Source organism: Culex quinquefasciatus, chromosome 2, assembly GCF_015732765.1.
Source record: "Culex quinquefasciatus strain JHB chromosome 2, VPISU_Cqui_1.0_pri_paternal, whole genome shotgun sequence".
Classification (NCBI taxonomy): domain Eukaryota; kingdom Metazoa; phylum Arthropoda; class Insecta; order Diptera; family Culicidae; genus Culex; species Culex quinquefasciatus.
In genome coordinates, this window is record NC_051862.1 from 59,307,536 (window position 1) to 59,324,271 (window position 16,736).

The 16,736-nt window shown below is 35.0% G+C and overlaps 1 protein-coding gene across 3 annotated transcripts in view; it reads left to right on the forward strand.

Annotated features, from left to right (window-relative positions):
- LOC6052172 (apolipoprotein D) overlaps positions 1–14,898 on the forward strand; it is a 41,021-nt gene extending 26,123 nt beyond the window's left edge. For all 3 annotated transcript variants that reach the window (XM_038254578.1, XM_038254579.1, XM_038254580.1), the window contains 4 exons: positions 3,791–4,013; positions 4,105–4,256; positions 14,098–14,304; positions 14,648–14,898. In XM_038254578.1, the coding sequence (XP_038110506.1) occupies positions 3,791–4,013; positions 4,105–4,256; positions 14,098–14,304; positions 14,648–14,764 (699 nt within the window). In that variant the 3' untranslated portion in view covers positions 14,765–14,898. The remainder of the gene's footprint in view (positions 1–3,790; positions 4,014–4,104; positions 4,257–14,097; positions 14,305–14,647) is intronic.
- Positions 14,899–16,736: the final 1,838 nt, after the last annotated feature.

Consider the following 16,736-nt stretch of genomic DNA (forward strand, 5'->3'; position numbering starts at 1 on the left):
TCAATTAATTACTCAACGCACTGCATTCAAAAGTGCCCAACATCCGATGCGGCGCTGACTGACTCTGTCAACTTCATTTGTAAAACGTCATCCAACGAGTTGTAGTTTGTACTACCACTCTACACGTGCTCTATAAACACTATATAAATGGTGTAAACAAAATCAACTTCCACTATTCAGCACCACCCCTTCTCAGCCTGTGAAAGGGGGACACACAGTTTTGCCTTCAAGTTGGAAAACTGCTGAAAACAGTAAACATCATTAGACGACAAAATGGGAGGTTGCTTTTACTCGCTCTCCCAGGGGGAAGAAAGGAAGGAGCTTTTCTTTGAGAAACCTTCCAAAGTAAAGTGGTTAAGCGCTTAGATCCCGGTCGCTCATTGAGTTACACCATTCAGCTGGAAAAGTTTGAGCTTTGCGACGACAGGCACTGTATAGTTTATTTTTGAAGGAATTTGGACAAAATTTGATACGAGATTAAAAATTATTTCATCTTTTTGATATTGTAAAAAACTGAAATTTTGAGTATTTTTTCAAACATACGTCATTTTGTGAAAATTTTGAGTATTTTCAAAATATGTTGTCATTACATTCGAAATGTATGAAAAAATAACGATCATTTTTGGTACCCACACACTAAGATTTTTATGCCGAACTTCGGCAGAATTCTGCCGAAATCAGAACAACTTATCGCTCGGCAGAAAAATATGCCGAACATCGGCAGATTGTGAGTCATTGTACCGATTACTCGGTGAAAAATGACAGTTAATTTGCCGAAGTTCGGCATTTTTCTGCCGAAGAAATCAGTTGTTCTGTTTTCGGCAGAATTCTGCCGAGCTCGAAAACCAAAAATGAGTGTGCATATTTAAAAAAACGGACGTTTTGAATATTTTTTGAAAAATACGCAGTTTTGTGTTTGAAAAAACCCCGATCGTTTGCTACCCATATTGAAAAAAATGGATATTTTTTCGAAAATACGTAGTTTTGTGAAAATTTTGAAAAAAAAATATTACAGTCGTAATGTATCAATAAATTCCGATCGTTTGATACCCAATTGTAAAAAACTGAAAAATTGTGTATTTTATTCGAAAATACGTAGTTTTGCAAACATTTTGAGTGTTTTCAAAAAATGTATGAAAAAAACGAAATGTTTGAAAAAATCCCAATCATTGATACACATATTGTGAAAAAGTAAATTTTTAGTGTTTTTTTTTTCGAAAATACGTAGTTTTGTGAATTTTTTGTTATTTTCAAAAAATGTTTTTATTACATTCGAAATGTTTGAAAAAAATCTGACCGTTTGATACCCAATTGTAAAAAACTGAAACATTGAGTACTTTATAAAAAAATACGTAGTTTTGCAAGCATTTTGATTATTTTCATTTGATCATATGATTCATTTGATTATTTGATAACCACATTGTGAAAAATTTAAATTTTGATTGTTTTTTTCAAAAATACATAATTTTGTGAAATTTTCATTATTTTCAAAAAAAAATGTGTTATAACTTTCAAAATGCATGACAAAATCCTGATAGTTTGATACCTATACTGTAGAAAACTGAAATTTGGAGTATTTTTTCGAAAATACGTAGTTTTGTGAAAAGGTTTAGAAAACATGTTATCATTACATTCGAAATGTATGAAAAAATCCGAACATTTAATACCCATATTTCAATAACAATAATTTTGAGTATTTTTTCGAGAAACATTGCATTTTCAAAATACAGGAAAAATACGTATTTTTGTGAAATTTTTTATGTAATTATAAGTGCAATGGATAGCTGACATCATCCCGTTTCCAAAGCACTATAATATTTTGAAGTTTGCATGATTTTTCATACGATTATGGGTAATTCTCTACCAACTCACACGAAATCGGGAAAAGTTGCCCCCACTCCTCTTGGATTTGCGTGAAACTTTGTCCTAAGGGGTAACTTTTGTCCCAAATCACGAATCCGAGCTCCGTTTTATATATCTCGTGACGGAGAGGCGGTACGACCCCTTCCATTTTTGAACATGCGAAAAAAGAGGTGTTTTTCAATAATTTGCAGCCTGAAACGGTGATGAGATAGACATTTGGTGCCAAAGGGACTTTTATGTAAAATTAGATTTGATGGCATACTCAGAATCCAAAAAAAACATATTATTCATCGAAAAAAAACACTTAAAAAAGTTTTAAAAACTCTGCCATTTTCCGTTACTCTACTTACCTTTCGAAAAAAAATATTTTAAGAAATGGTCACTCATGGTCGCTATTTATAGAATTCGAAAAACTGCAAATATTTCACTGAAATCAAACTCTTTAAAATGAGGTACTTTATCAAAAAAATCTGTGAAGTACTTTTTGATTGCAAATTCAAATTCACATAAAAAATTAGGTCAAGAAATTTAATGTATAAAATTTCGATTTTTTTTCCAAAAATCATTATTTTTTAAAAATTCATCATACAGCGGCCAAATTTTATCACTATTAGAAGTATTTATCCAACCTTGTCTTGTTCAATAAATGTACAACTCGTGCTAAAAAAAATAATAATAATTTTGTAAATAACTTGTCGCATAACATCAGTTTTTCTAAACACAACTACACTGTGCCAATTTCTCGCAACAATGTCGTAACTCAAGCTGCTTGTTCGCGCTTCAAAACTTTGACTAAAACCCGAACCACGTGCGCCAGAACCAACAGCAGTAGCAGTTTGCCGGCAGTGTTTCCTAATTCGATCGGAATTGTGGTGAATTGAGCAATTAATGAGCTGGAAAATTGAAACTAAAACTTGATCTTGGCCCATCATCTGCTCCAGCCGCGGTGACAACTGTTGGGGGACTGCGGCGGGCGAACTTGTTGAAAAGTTTCGACGCAAAACTTTAGATCCCTGTTCACCCAGTCGTCGCCGTCGCCAAGTTTTATCGGCTTTTGTGGTTCCACAGCGATTGCAATTTATCGCTTGAGGTGGTTTTGGGGCCAAAAGCTCCAATCGTATACCTTGGAAGATTATTATTTCGATACGTTTTGGGGGGAAAGTTTAGTTGACTGAATTAGCAAGTTTGATAAGAGAGCCGAACCAAACTTCATTTTATCCCTTTTTAGTTGTGGGGACTTCACAGTTTATCAACATTGCCACTAAACTTAAAAACAAATATCCACTTTTGACCCCCATCATAAGCTTTTATTGAGTTACTTTACGACTGAAACAAAAAGCACGATTCTTCGTTGTATCGTAACGATGCACTTACTTCTTTTAGGGGGGAACGTTTTGAACAGCAAAATGATGTTGTGTTTTGGTTGAACAAATTGCTGCTGCAAAGAGCTCACTCAAACCCTTTACCACAGTTTTGCAGCTAGAAACGGCTACCGATAAGTTGTTTGATAGCTCTTAAAACAAAAGGAGGGAAATATTACTCCGCTAGCAATTCTGTTGCTTCAAACAAGCTCACAAAAAGCTATATTTATGTCAATTGTTGACAGTACATTGTATTTGAAAAAATACACCTCATAATCCATAATCCAAATCATATACAAACTAAACATTTCCATAATTTCAGCGGGTATTTTTTGATATAAAGATGTTCTGAAAGGTGATTTAAATTTGTTGCAAAAAAAAAATCTGAGTAGAAGAATAACATTTGCAAAAACACAACATAATTTTGCATACCACCTCACGTAACAACTCTCTTTGACAGGCAGCTAGTTTCCGGACTTGTCCTAACCTGCCAGCCTTCGTAAACCAGGAAGAAAAAAAAACAATAAAATCTCATTTGTTTCCACCCATCCATCCATCTCTGACAGTTCACCGGCGTGTGGTACGTGATCCAGAAGACCGGCACCGCGTCCACCTGTGTCATCTACAACATCACCAAGAGCGAGGACCCCGGCGAGTACGACATCGAGCAGCGGTCCCAGCGAGCCCCGCTCTCGGTTGGCCCCTTCAAGCACGAGTACAGCTACACCGGCAAGCTGACCGCGACCGACCGGGACGTGCCCGCCCGGATGACCGCCCGGTTTCCGTTGAGTAAGTGTTCTTTTTTTTGTGACACAAATTTCACAAATCAACCCCTTATTCTCAATTCTAAATCGATTCAACTCTGTCTCTCCTGCTCCAGGTGTTGCCGGTTCCGCTAAATTTGTCGTCTTTATGAGCGACTTTGAAACCTACGCCGGGGTGTTCTCCTGTCAGAAGATCCCACTCGGTCACCGTCAGAGCGCAACGATTCTGTCCCGCACGCGCGATCTGGACAAGATCTACGTCGACAAGGTTAGTAAACTTTCCATATTTAAACAAATAATTTAAAAACTGATGATCCTAATGATGATAGGAGTAGCTTCATCATAATCAAGACAAGACAAGACTTGTTCTACGTTTTTGCCAATCGATTTTTCTTCGTAGTTTTCGTAGCATTCCTTAAAAGTAGTAGGATGAAAAACATCCTTATTTTCCCATACAAGTCTCAGTATAATTTTGCGGACTGGTGATAAAATGATAAAATGATAAAATCATTTTAAATGCGAATATAGAGCATTTTAATGATTTAGCAAACAATTAAAACTAATTATGGGTCATTCCAGGTCAACTGAGTACACTTTTGGACTCGACCTTCATCGATTTGGACCAAACTTGGAGGGAACGTTCATCTATCGATAGTTAACAGAAATCCCAAGTTTGGTACTGATTGCACCATCCCTCTATTTTTGGCACCGCCCTCTTTTTTGACGATTTTCTAAAAAACTTTTTTTTCTTTTAATCGTAATTTTGAAACTATTTGAGCAAAAGACTTCCTACAGGTTGCATTTTATAAAAAATTGTCCAAGGAATTCGATAAAAATAAAATTTCAACCCTTAAATGCCCACTAATATTATATTTTAACGTTTAAAGTATTAAAATTCAGTTTTGACCAATTCCTTATATTTTTATTTGTTTTATTTTATCACCATCGTGTTCCCCGGAAAATGTTACATAATAATCAATGTAGACCTCAAACTAAAATGAACTATTGGCGAGATACAGCGATTTTACTGAAAAAGTATGATTTTGTGCTGCACTCTGTCCTATGAATTCAAATCCGAAATAAGTTTCTCACATATAAAAACCGAACTATGCGGGATTCATCCCTTTTTGTTGAAAAGTACACCATGTACTTCTGAGTGCTGCGCAAAATCAAACTTTTTTCAGTAAAATCGCTGTATCTCGCCAATAGTTCATTTTAGTTTGAGGTCTACATTAGTTATTATGTAAAATCATCCGGGGAACACGACGATGATAAAATAAAACAAATAAAAATATAAGGAATTGGTCAAAACTGAATTTTAATACTTAAAACGTTAAAATTTAATATTAGTGGGCATTTAAGGGTTAATATTTTATTTTTATCGAATTCCTTGGACAATTTTCTATAAAATGCAATCTGTAGGAAGTCTTTTGCTCATACAGTTGCAAAATTATGATTAAAAGAAAAAAAAGTTTTTTAGAAAATCGTCAAAAAAGAGGGCGGGGCCAAAAATAGAGGGATGGTCCAATCAGCACCAAACTTGGAATTTCTGTTAACTATCGATAGATGAACGTTCCCTCCAAGTTTGGTCCAAATCGGTGAAGATCGAGTCCAAAAGTGTACTCAGTTGACCTGAAGTGACCCTTATTCTTGTTTAACAATCAACACGATTAATAATTATTTTTTAAACCCTTAAGAACCGGCACCCTATTGAAATAATATAATATTTCTCAAAGTTATTGTCTCTCGGCTCTGGCAGGGGTCGAGGGGGGGGGGCACAAAAATTTAAAATTTAAATAACAAGCCATAGACTCAACACATAGACTTTTAAAATGCATTTAACACTAGTTTATGCAATACTAAACATCGAAAATTAAACAAAAAATCTGAAGGTTTTTAAATCAACAAAAAAAATCTGAAGGTTTTTAAATCAACCCAAAAAGCCAAAAATATTGATTTTAGCTGATTGCACCTAAGTTTCCATTGAAATTTTCTAGTTTTTTGAAAAAAATATTTGCATTACCCCCTGACTTTTCGACCCAACTTTGAAGGGGCGGAGGAAAAAACTTTAAACAAAATTTGTACCAGACTAAATGAAAAAAAATCGACTGCAATTACGATACTTTTGCTATCTTCAATCAAATTAGGTAAATTTTTGTTTCTCAATTGTTTTTGGAAATTGAGAGCATCACCAAGACTGTAATCGTTTTTGAAGCATTTTGTCATTTTTTTATTGCTTAAAAAAGTCTGTTTTAAATTTAGTTTTTTTTAATGCTCAAAACATGATCATGATTTTGCTAGAACCGATAATATGCATAATATTTGATAATACGAAGATTGTAAATTTTATTTTAAGTTATATATAAGCACTTTAATTGTTATTTATACACTTTTTGGAGGCCGGATCTAAGATATTTTAATGGAAACGTTGTCCGGATCTATCATGCGACCCAACGTTGGATGGGTGATCAAAAAACCTTCTAACAAGTCGAAAAAAAATTAAGATCTGAAAATCCTATCAAAAGTTATAAGCACCTACTTTTTTGAAACCGGGTCTCAGACATTTTGATAAAAATTTTGTCCGGATCTATCATACGAAATATTTTTGGATAGGTCATCAAAAGACCTTGCCGCTGAGCCCCAAAAATTGAATATCTGAAACCCCTCTTTAAAAAAAAGAGTAATGAATTTTAATTCGTTAAACATATTAAGGGGAAATGATGCACTGAATTTTGAATTTTGGACCACATATCAGTAATCGGTAAAAGCTTACAAAAAAAATCATAAAATGATATTATGTAAACTTTTGATGAACAAAAGGACATTTGCAAAAAAATATATAAGTTTATGTCCCTCGACTTTTATCAAAGACGAAGGGGGAGGCAAAAAAAGTATAAGGATTGAAATTACAACCCGTACACAGTGGGAAAAAAGAGCCTAAAAAATTACCGCAACATGATTTCGCCCAAACCATCGATTGCTATACACCAAAAGCTTCGTTTTTGCACCAGGAACAATAATCCGATGAAAAATCGCACTGCACGGACCGGTGGCCGGAGCGCAGGCCACCGTAAGATCCGGATTTTTGGAAAATATATCAGATTTGAGTTATTGGATTAATTAGTTTTCAATGTTTCTAAGCATTGACCCTAAAATCAAATTTCCGGCTTGTAAACTGGAATTTTACAAAAATTAAAAAATATTTACAACTAGCCCAAACATGCTTATTGTTATTATCAACGCAGAGAGACTTAAACATTTTTCCATTAAATAAATTAGGTATGTTATGTTTTTTTGCGTCTGATTTTTGGGTAGTGGTTTTAGGGAGGAGGAAGGGCCTTATAAACTTTGCAAAATATTTGCACCGGCCTAACTGTAATGCTGTATAAAGCATTTTGTGATACTTTTGTTTTGAAATTACAAAATCAGGCTTTAAAATCAAAATTTAATCTTTTTTTCTTAACGCTTTTTTGCATTTTACAGCTGATGAAAGATAGTCTATATCGCACTATTTAACTTTAAACAGTAACTGAACAAAATATACAACAAAGAAATACAATAAACAAAAATTTGCATGTAAAAAAATTAAAAGAATCGACATCATCATAGCTCAGTGACAGTTTTTTTTTTGTTCTTGAAACCTAACATTTTGCTTTATTTCAAAAATTATCTAATCGATCAAAGGAAAAAGTTAATTTATTCACCTTCCTAATCTACATACAGTATAATCCATCCGCGACTTTCTTGTTTGGATAAGTTGTAATAGGATGCACCTTTTTCTCACCCACTAGTTTGCAAACACGGAAAAAAACCTTTTTTCAAAAGCTAGATAAACCACACCGCACCGTCAAACATTGTAAACAATCCACTCATCGCGTGGCAAAAAAAAGGTCCATCATCGTCAACCATCTCCAGAGCAGAGGTCCCCCGGCAGGGACCAGGTCAACCGTGCCACACCACCAGCATCAGCTGGTTTTCCGGGTTCTTCGCCGTGGCGCTGCTGCCGCCAACTTTTGCGTTTGCCAAGTGGTGATAAAATATTCATGTCCCGGTCCGCTGAACCTGGGCCACTTTTGTGTACCTACCTCTCCCCCTCGGAAAAAAGGTTCCCTTTGATGATATCACACGGGCCGGCTCGCCCACTTCCGCAGATCTCGTGTTTGCTCTGAATTTCGACGGCAGAGTTGGGCTAAAAAAGTCACTTGTTCAACAGGATTCGAGAGTGGCTAGGAATGCAGTTTGGTTGAAAATTTTAAGATTTAGAATTTTCCGGAAATAATGCATAAAATTGATATTTGATATGAACACAATTCAAAATGATGTTATGTAGACTAAATAAGAGTTATCCTCTAGAAGAAAAAAACTTTCCTGTCTTTAAATCCTTGGGAGTGTGGGAATTTTAAACATATCTACAGTTCTATAAAATAAAAACTTAAGAATGCTTTTTCTAAAGTTTTTTTTTCAATTTTTCAACCAATCTAAAATTTGAAACAAAAACAATTACCTTCTATGTTTGTCTTCGATTTGCTGGCAACCATTTCAAATTTTTAAAGAGTCAATTAAAATTTGATATGAAATTATAATCCTTGGCATTTTTCAGGTGGGGAAGACAAATACTTTCAAAAAACTTAACCAGCCGTTAAAAAAATATCCTTTTCATTTATTATATAAATACCCAAGTAAGAAAATGACCACCCTCAACATTACGCAAAGCAGTCCCGAGTGTCACAGATAGCACCTCTCCCAGAGGAGATTGCTTGCTGCAACCAAACCGCACAAGACAAACAGACTGTGTGTGTGGGTGTGGGAGGTTGGGTTGGCTGCAATCGCCGCATGCAAACTTGAAACCACCAGCTTTTTGAAAAGCTCCCTTTCTGCGAATGCGTGTGTTCGTTTGCCCCCAGCTTCTGTTCGTTAATGGCGACGCCCGGAACGAACGAGCACATCCTAGAGATAGGACAAACCGACGACCTGGGGCACGAAAAGTGAGCATTCAAAAGGTGTTGACAGAAGTCACTTGAATAAAATTAAAAAAGGGGGTTGACTCTTCGATTGTTAGTGCGAACTAGAATTAAAAATAACTTTTTTTTTATTTTAAAAGTAAAAGTAAATATGTTCTCATAGATTAAAATTAAACCATTTAACATAAACTAGATTTATCAGGATTAATTCCAATCCTCTCAGATCAAGCACCCTCAAAGTACACAAACAAACCACATCTAAAGCATCCATCCTATCCGTTTAATCCTAAAGCTCGAATAATGAGCGGAAGGACGACGGTGCACCAAAGGCTTGGTTCTGCAACGAGATGCCTTGCTATCATTCACCTCTACTCACAGTGACCAAATTAAAAACGTAACTCGCGTTTGCCTCGACTATTCACACCACGCAGCAGGATCATCCGTTCCAGCATGTGGTGACAGAAATAGATTATCGTCCCCGGGGTGGAACTCAGGGATGTGAAAACTCAGCTATCAAGTCTCCTTAAAAGCCTTTTTTAAACAATTGATTTTAAAAATAGTAGGTCAATTAATTTAACATAATGTCCATCAGGGTTTTGTTTATCAAACAATTACCGCGCACTGGACTCACAATCCAGAGGTCGCCGGTTCGAATCCCGCGGCGGGCGCTCTATAAATTCTTTGTGTAAATATGGGTATTCGGCGCCGTCGCTCTGTGCCATACTTTCATACTCTTAGGAGCCCAGGGCGGCGAAGTCCTTGTAGATAAAAGGAAGATACTAGTGGTTGGTACTAGCAACGGTGGCCGACAGCTATAATGTCAACTTCGTTTTTTTTAAATGTGTGTAACTCAATCCAAACTTTTTTTGTATTCGACAGTCAATTTCTCACAACTTTCTAGAACATACGCTGACGAGATACAGGCAAGTGTTCCGGGGAAAAAGTCTCCCCACTTTCCCCTCCTAATCTTTGTTGTTATGTAAATTGAATAAAATTTTTAACAAATTATATATCAAAAATTAAAGTCTCAAATATTTGTAACTAGCATAGCATAGCATAGCATAACGGGTCTGCACCACGCTGCAGGGGGTGCCACAATGGTCAATTCAATATTCTTAGACAATTTGATTGCTGCCCGGTACAACCTAGAATATCTAAGAACGTACATTTCCACACTGTGCTCCAAGGCTACGCCCATACAGTCCCGTGGGGATTTGGGAGGGGATGTTTTTGTTGTTCACTAGTGGCAAAAGTGCAGGGAACCCATGCGACTTTTAAAAGTGAACGGAATATTTTTGGGAGGTTTGGAATGGGGGTTAGGGGAATTTCATCGGGCCGATGAAAATGGTTGAGTGCGTAATGTATTTAATGATTTGAATGTTTGTAAGTGTAAATGTGAGTCTGTAGTGTATTATCTAATAAGCATATAGTTTTGTAATAATGATAAATAATAAATATAATAAATATAGTAAATATAGTAAATAAAATAAATATAATAAATATAATAAATACAATCAAGATAATTCCAGGAAGCTGTAAAAAAACAGTTATTTAAAATATAAATGCTCCAGATGGTTCCCATGCTGTTTTAGAAAGTTTCGTTAATTTAAGCAATTTGATCATATATGGTATGAGGAGATGGTATATTACAGGAAAGGAATAGGATAAGGAATAATATGAACATTTAAATAAATCATATAGTGAGTAGACAAATTTACATGTAAACATTTGATTTAAAATAATTCCAGGAAGCTGTAAAAAATGAAAATAATTTTAAAACTAATACTCCAGATGGAAACATAAATAAAACAACAAAGACACAAGAATCCTAAAACGCGGCTTCGCACCTTCCACATAATTCGACATGAACACGATCACGAAAACAGCACAAAAAGAACGCCACAAAAATCCATCTTCCAGGCGCTGCTGCTCACACGATAATCTAAAGTCTCAAATATTTGTAAATATGCAATAAAGTTTTATCCCACAGCTCTGACTGGAAATAAATACTTTTTAATAATTGGATATAATATAATTTGGGCTAGTGATTTTTCGCGATTTCACGGAAGACGCGTAATCCGTGAAATTCGCCCTTGGCCGGGAAATTTGATAAATAACGCGAAATGCCTCGAAATTCAAATAGTTGACTGTCAAATTGCTCCTTAGTGTATTGAAACACAGATTTTTCTTTTGATTTTTTAATTTTTAAAAGGTTATTTGTTTAACAAATTTTTGAAGATGCTGCACATTTTTTCTTTATAACACCAAACTTCAAAAAGAAAGAGAAAAAACGAAATTCAAAACTTCAAAGAAAGAAAACGCAGAGTAGTGTAAGCTATTTTCATCGCTGTTCAATTTATTGAAATAACGATTAACAATATGAAACCCCTTGAAAAATAGAAATTTGGTCATAAATATTTTTTTAATTAAAATTGATTTAAGTTTTGTTATATTATATTATTAGAGATTTGTTAAGCTATTTGCAGAGTATTCCAATTTTCAGGAATTTTCAAAAATAAATGTTAAAAACACTGTTCCAAATGAAATTTTGTATAAACTTTTTTGAAAAACTCAAATTTCTCTTTCGCTGAAAACCATAAGCAAAAAAACGTTCTTTTGTTTTAATGAATCTTCATTTTGGTGAATTTATCGCTTTGGATGTTATCTAGGATTTGATTTGTTTTTAAGATATTTAATGTTTTAAAGATATTTTAGCAAATTAAATTTCTAATATCTCAGTAAAAACAGGATAGCTGAATCTTAAATTATATTAATGAAAAATTGGGCAAAATTTCACTAAATTTTGCTCATTAAATATTCTCAATTATATTTTTTGTCACTGGTTAAATTTTTTATCTTAAACAACTGCTTACTTTTTCAGTAACTTTCCTGTACAAAATAATTCTTCAATAACACATTTTTGTGTTAATTTTAGGCCGATTTTAGGATACCGTGAAATTGCCGTGAAATTCAAATGTTTTGAAATTGGCATGTTGCGTAACTGATTGAAATTGAAATGATTTTTGCCTTGAAAAATCACTAGCCCTAAACATAATTAAGGCATAGAGTATCAAAAATGGTTTAATTTTGATAACGGGTACGGTACAATATTTAAGAATGCATGGGATTTTTTTTCTCGAAAAAGATATGTTGGTAATTCTCTACATGTCGACATTTCTATTTTAATTTTTGGTTTGGATGAAACTTTGCATTCCTTATATAAAAAAAAAACATTTGTATCATTCGTTTTTTATCCAGTCTACAATAATGACACTACATACAATTTTGCAAGCCAGTAAAAAATCCGATCATGAGAAGGAATTATCTGATTAATGTTGCGCTTTTGGCAAAGTTGTAGCTTATGATAAGGAATTTTCTGAAAAAATAGAAACACAAAAAATCAATCGAGATTTTTAATTTCACTTTTTATCTCTTAAAATTAATTTCCAAAATAAGTACCTATTTTTTTATAATTCGTTTTTTTTTTTTGTTTGTTTTAGAGGTCCAAATATTCAATATCACGCTATTTGAAATGCTAGTCTTGATTCCAAAATTTCCAAAAAATATTTTTTTCGAAAAGAACGCAAAATTTCAAGAATGTTTCACTTTGTAACATAACAAATCAGAACCATTAGTTGCTGTGACATCGACATTAGAAAATGGAAAATCGTTTGAGTGTAACTTAGAAAACTTCAATTTTCCTGTTTCATTTTCTTTAAGTTGCTATATCTCAACAACCAGAACCCCATCTTCATTATCTCTTAGACAATATTAAGGAACATTTTCTGAACCTTAATTTTTTTTCTGAAATGGTACATCAAAAAATCTCAAAAATAGAAAAAAACGGGTTTTGAGAAATTGAGTTTCTGTAAAAAAAAATTAATTTGAATATCGGCATTTTTTTCACAATAGTTCTCATCAATACCTACAACTTTTCGGAAAACATCAAATTGATCAGAATATTCATTAAAAAGTTACAGATTTTCAAATATTTACGTACCATTTTTGTATGGACAAAATGGCCAATATCGTATGGAGACTTGTATGGGTGAACCAATTACACAAAATGGCTTCTTCAGTCATAGGGAAGACCCCGACAAAGTTTGAGCGAGCAAAAAATACAAAAAATAAAAATGGTTGAAATCGGCCGATTTCGTAGAGAATTGTTCTGATACTAATATAATATATGAAGAAGAATATGATTTTTTTTATAAATCGAATGTCATCAACCCTAAATTTTGAAATTAATTTTTAGATGCAAAATCAAATCTCTCTGTTTTCAATCGTCGATTTCTTCGGAAACTATTGGTTTGATTTTCAATGTTACAAAGTTAAACTTTCGAGAGATTATCTGTTTTTGATAGTTTAACAACAAATTGGACAAGCCTGCCTTTTCTACTCTCAAAACTTCGCAAAAATTCTTCAACCAAAAACGTAAAATGACACGACACTGCTCTGAGAATCACAGTCGACCACCTCACCGAACACGCAAAAAAGCCCGACTCAAATTCGCACCAGCATCAAACATCTGCCGCCCCTAGCAGGTTCAAACACTATAATCAGGCTGGGTCTTCCCGGGTGTAAGCATTACCATCAGGACGTTCACGACGCGTACGGTTCCACCTCCTGCCTGATGCAATCGCTAAATTGCACTTCAGCGCATGGAGCATTTTCCACCCACTTTTGTTTGCCAGCTGATCCCGGCTTGGGATTCCTGGGGGGACCTTTGCAACTCGTTTTAAAGGTCATAGATTTATAATCTAGTAACAAATGTTTGTTTAAGGTTGTTTTTAAATATTTCTAGGTTTTTTAAAGATCTTTCCAAAAAAAAAAGATTTAAAAGTCGTTGATCTACTTGTCTGTGAAAGCAGCTACCTGTAGACAATGTCCTGTGTGACAAAGCGGTGTCCTGTTGCACCAACCCGGTCTGATGTAGATTAAATGGATTTTGCACACCTTCACACGTTCAAGCGAAGATAATGAGAATGATGCAAAAAAAACTGCTTAAGGGGAATCACTTAACACTATTGGTGCTATGCTCGAGTATACTTGGTTCGACTCTCTTCTGAAGCATTCTTTTTACGAAAAAATCAACTCAGATTTCAGCGTAATTACTAATCTTAATTTTTAATCTCTGCTCTTTCACAGATTCGCAACCGGCTCGCGAGCTTCTCGGTGGATCCGTTCGACCTGAGCATCATCAACCAGACCGGGTGTCCGAAGGAGGGCGAAGCCGGCTGGAACATCCACGTCGACACCAACACCTTCTCGGCGAAGAACATCGCGAACGTGTTCCGCAAGGCCGGCGAGAAGATCGGCGACGGGTTCGAGTACGCCGTCAACGCCGGCAAAAAGGTTCATAACTTTATGTTTTGAGCTTGTTGAGCTTCCTAGAGGAAGAGCCATCTTTTTTTGTGCTTTTTAACCATATTACGAATTTCCCGGTAATTGGTTGTTATTTTACATTTTTGCGAAACGAAATCCTCCTTGTCAAAAATTCAATTGAAATCGTACACCCCCTGGTGCTTGTAAGTCTCAAGCATTTCCAGGCCTTCTTTCCGGAAACCGTCCCACACATGAAAGATGACGCAAATGTCCCAAAATGTGCATGAGTAGGGCAAAGGCACCCGTTTTCCTCCCCCATGTGTGCGTGGGCTGCTCTTCACCGTTGTAATCCGATTGTCGTCCTATTTTGCAGATTTATAACCAATACACCGACTCGAGCAACGAACATGGCGCAACCACCACCAACAATGGCCATCGTGCGGAACGTTTGACGGTGTCACAGGAACCGGATGCCGAGTGGTTGCCTTGAAAAGGGGAACGGGAGAGCTATTTTGGGGGGAAGTGTGTCGATATGAATGGTTTCGAATAATTTACTCAGATACGTCAGCGAAGAAAATTTTAACGAAATTGAGGCAAAATAAAGTGATTGACAATAAACATAAAGATTTTGATGAGTTTTTTCATTCCACCGGAGCTGCCTATATTATTTGTACTTACGGGGAGACGAGCCCTACTCCTGATGGAATGTTTGAGCAGATGGGAATCGAAACCATGATCATCCACATTAATTGTAAATTAATTAATAGTCAAAACTTAAAAAAATAATCTTGAGATCAAATTTTCAGATCTTATAATGATAAACAACAACAGATATTAATAATGTAAACATACTTTGAATGTGTTGGTAAATTTCTGACTATAAAGCCTTATTCAACGTATTCACGGAGTATTTTTTCGAGACCTCAAAGATAAAAAATTCGGTACAGTCATCCCTCATATTCGGAACAGTTTACAGATCGACGAATGTTCAAAAAATCATAGCAAATCAATAATTGAACTTAATGATTCGCTTTGACCTTCATTTGGAAGCTTTTCTTGCGATCTTTCGAATGCTATATCGAACAACTGCAAATTTCAACTTTTATATCAAGTTTTTGAAGTAAAACTTTGACCCTCGAAATCCACAAATTCGGAACACTTTTTTCTTACGGATGTAAACAAACTTTGGATCTCTCCAGGAGTACATATTTTTTACAAAATAATGACTTCACACACTGCAACCAGTGAAACTCAAGCTTAGTGATGTTTTATCCATGGTCTGATAACTTTTATTGTGAAAATATCAGTTGAATTCAGGTGTTCCACAATTGTGGAAGGCACAATAACATCCCACAATCATGGAACAGGCAATTTGGAGGCAGTGTTTTGCTGCTCAGGATAAAATAGTCTTGAAATGATGTTTTTTGTTCAAACAGTACTACTTTTACTAGTGAAATAGCAAGAAAATGTCCAAATAAAGGTCCTAAAAATAGTAGGGTCGAGAGAAAAGCTGCATTTGGCATGCTATTGACAAATTATCACAAAAGTGTTCCGAATTTGTGGGTGTTCCGAATATGTGGGATGACTGTATGTCTGATATTTGGCACCGTGAAAGAAGGGCTCTTTCCCGATATTTTGCGGGGTATAGCGAAATATTTCGTCGGGGGGTCTAGAGCAACTTTTTTTTTTGAAGATTATTTTTCGATTTTATGGGATATTTGCTCGAAAAAGTCAAGGGGTTTCCAGCATCGTGTCAGACTGGTCACTAATCCGGAATTACTTGGAATTTGAGTAAGTAATTCTATAATTCCGGATTTACTGAGTAATTCCAGAGTAATCCTGGTAATTCCTAATAATCCCAGTAATCCTGGTAATTCCATGATTCTTGTTTGTGAAAACATACTTCAGAAAATAATAAAAAATAACTGTTAGAAAGATAACTTCGATAAACCTTTTATGATTCTATTTATTGTCTATTAATTTTCATGTAAGAAACCAAAGTTACAGCTAGTACGGGATCATTCGGATTTTGAGTAAGTAATTCAGTAATTCCAGAATTACTCCGCAATTATGCAGTAATTCCTGTAATTCTGAAATTACCTAGTAATTCCGTAGTAATTCGAGTAATTCCATAGTTACTCAGTAATTCGTGTATTTCCCATTAATTCAAGTAACTACTAGTAATTCATTTTGCTTTTCCTTGATGCTTTTTATGGATGTAAGAAGTACAGAGCGGATTCAGAATGTCCGCAAATTTGGATGCTCTCTAATTCAAATGTATTCGGATGAAAAACACTCAAACGTCAAAATCAGTTGTCAAAATGATGTTGATGTTTACCACATTATTCGATAATTTCCAAGTAGGGCGTCCAATTTTCCCGGGTTTTGAGTTTACCGGAAAACGGAAAAAATATATTTTTATCCCGGGAAATTTTTGAAAACGTCATAAAATCTATGTTTTC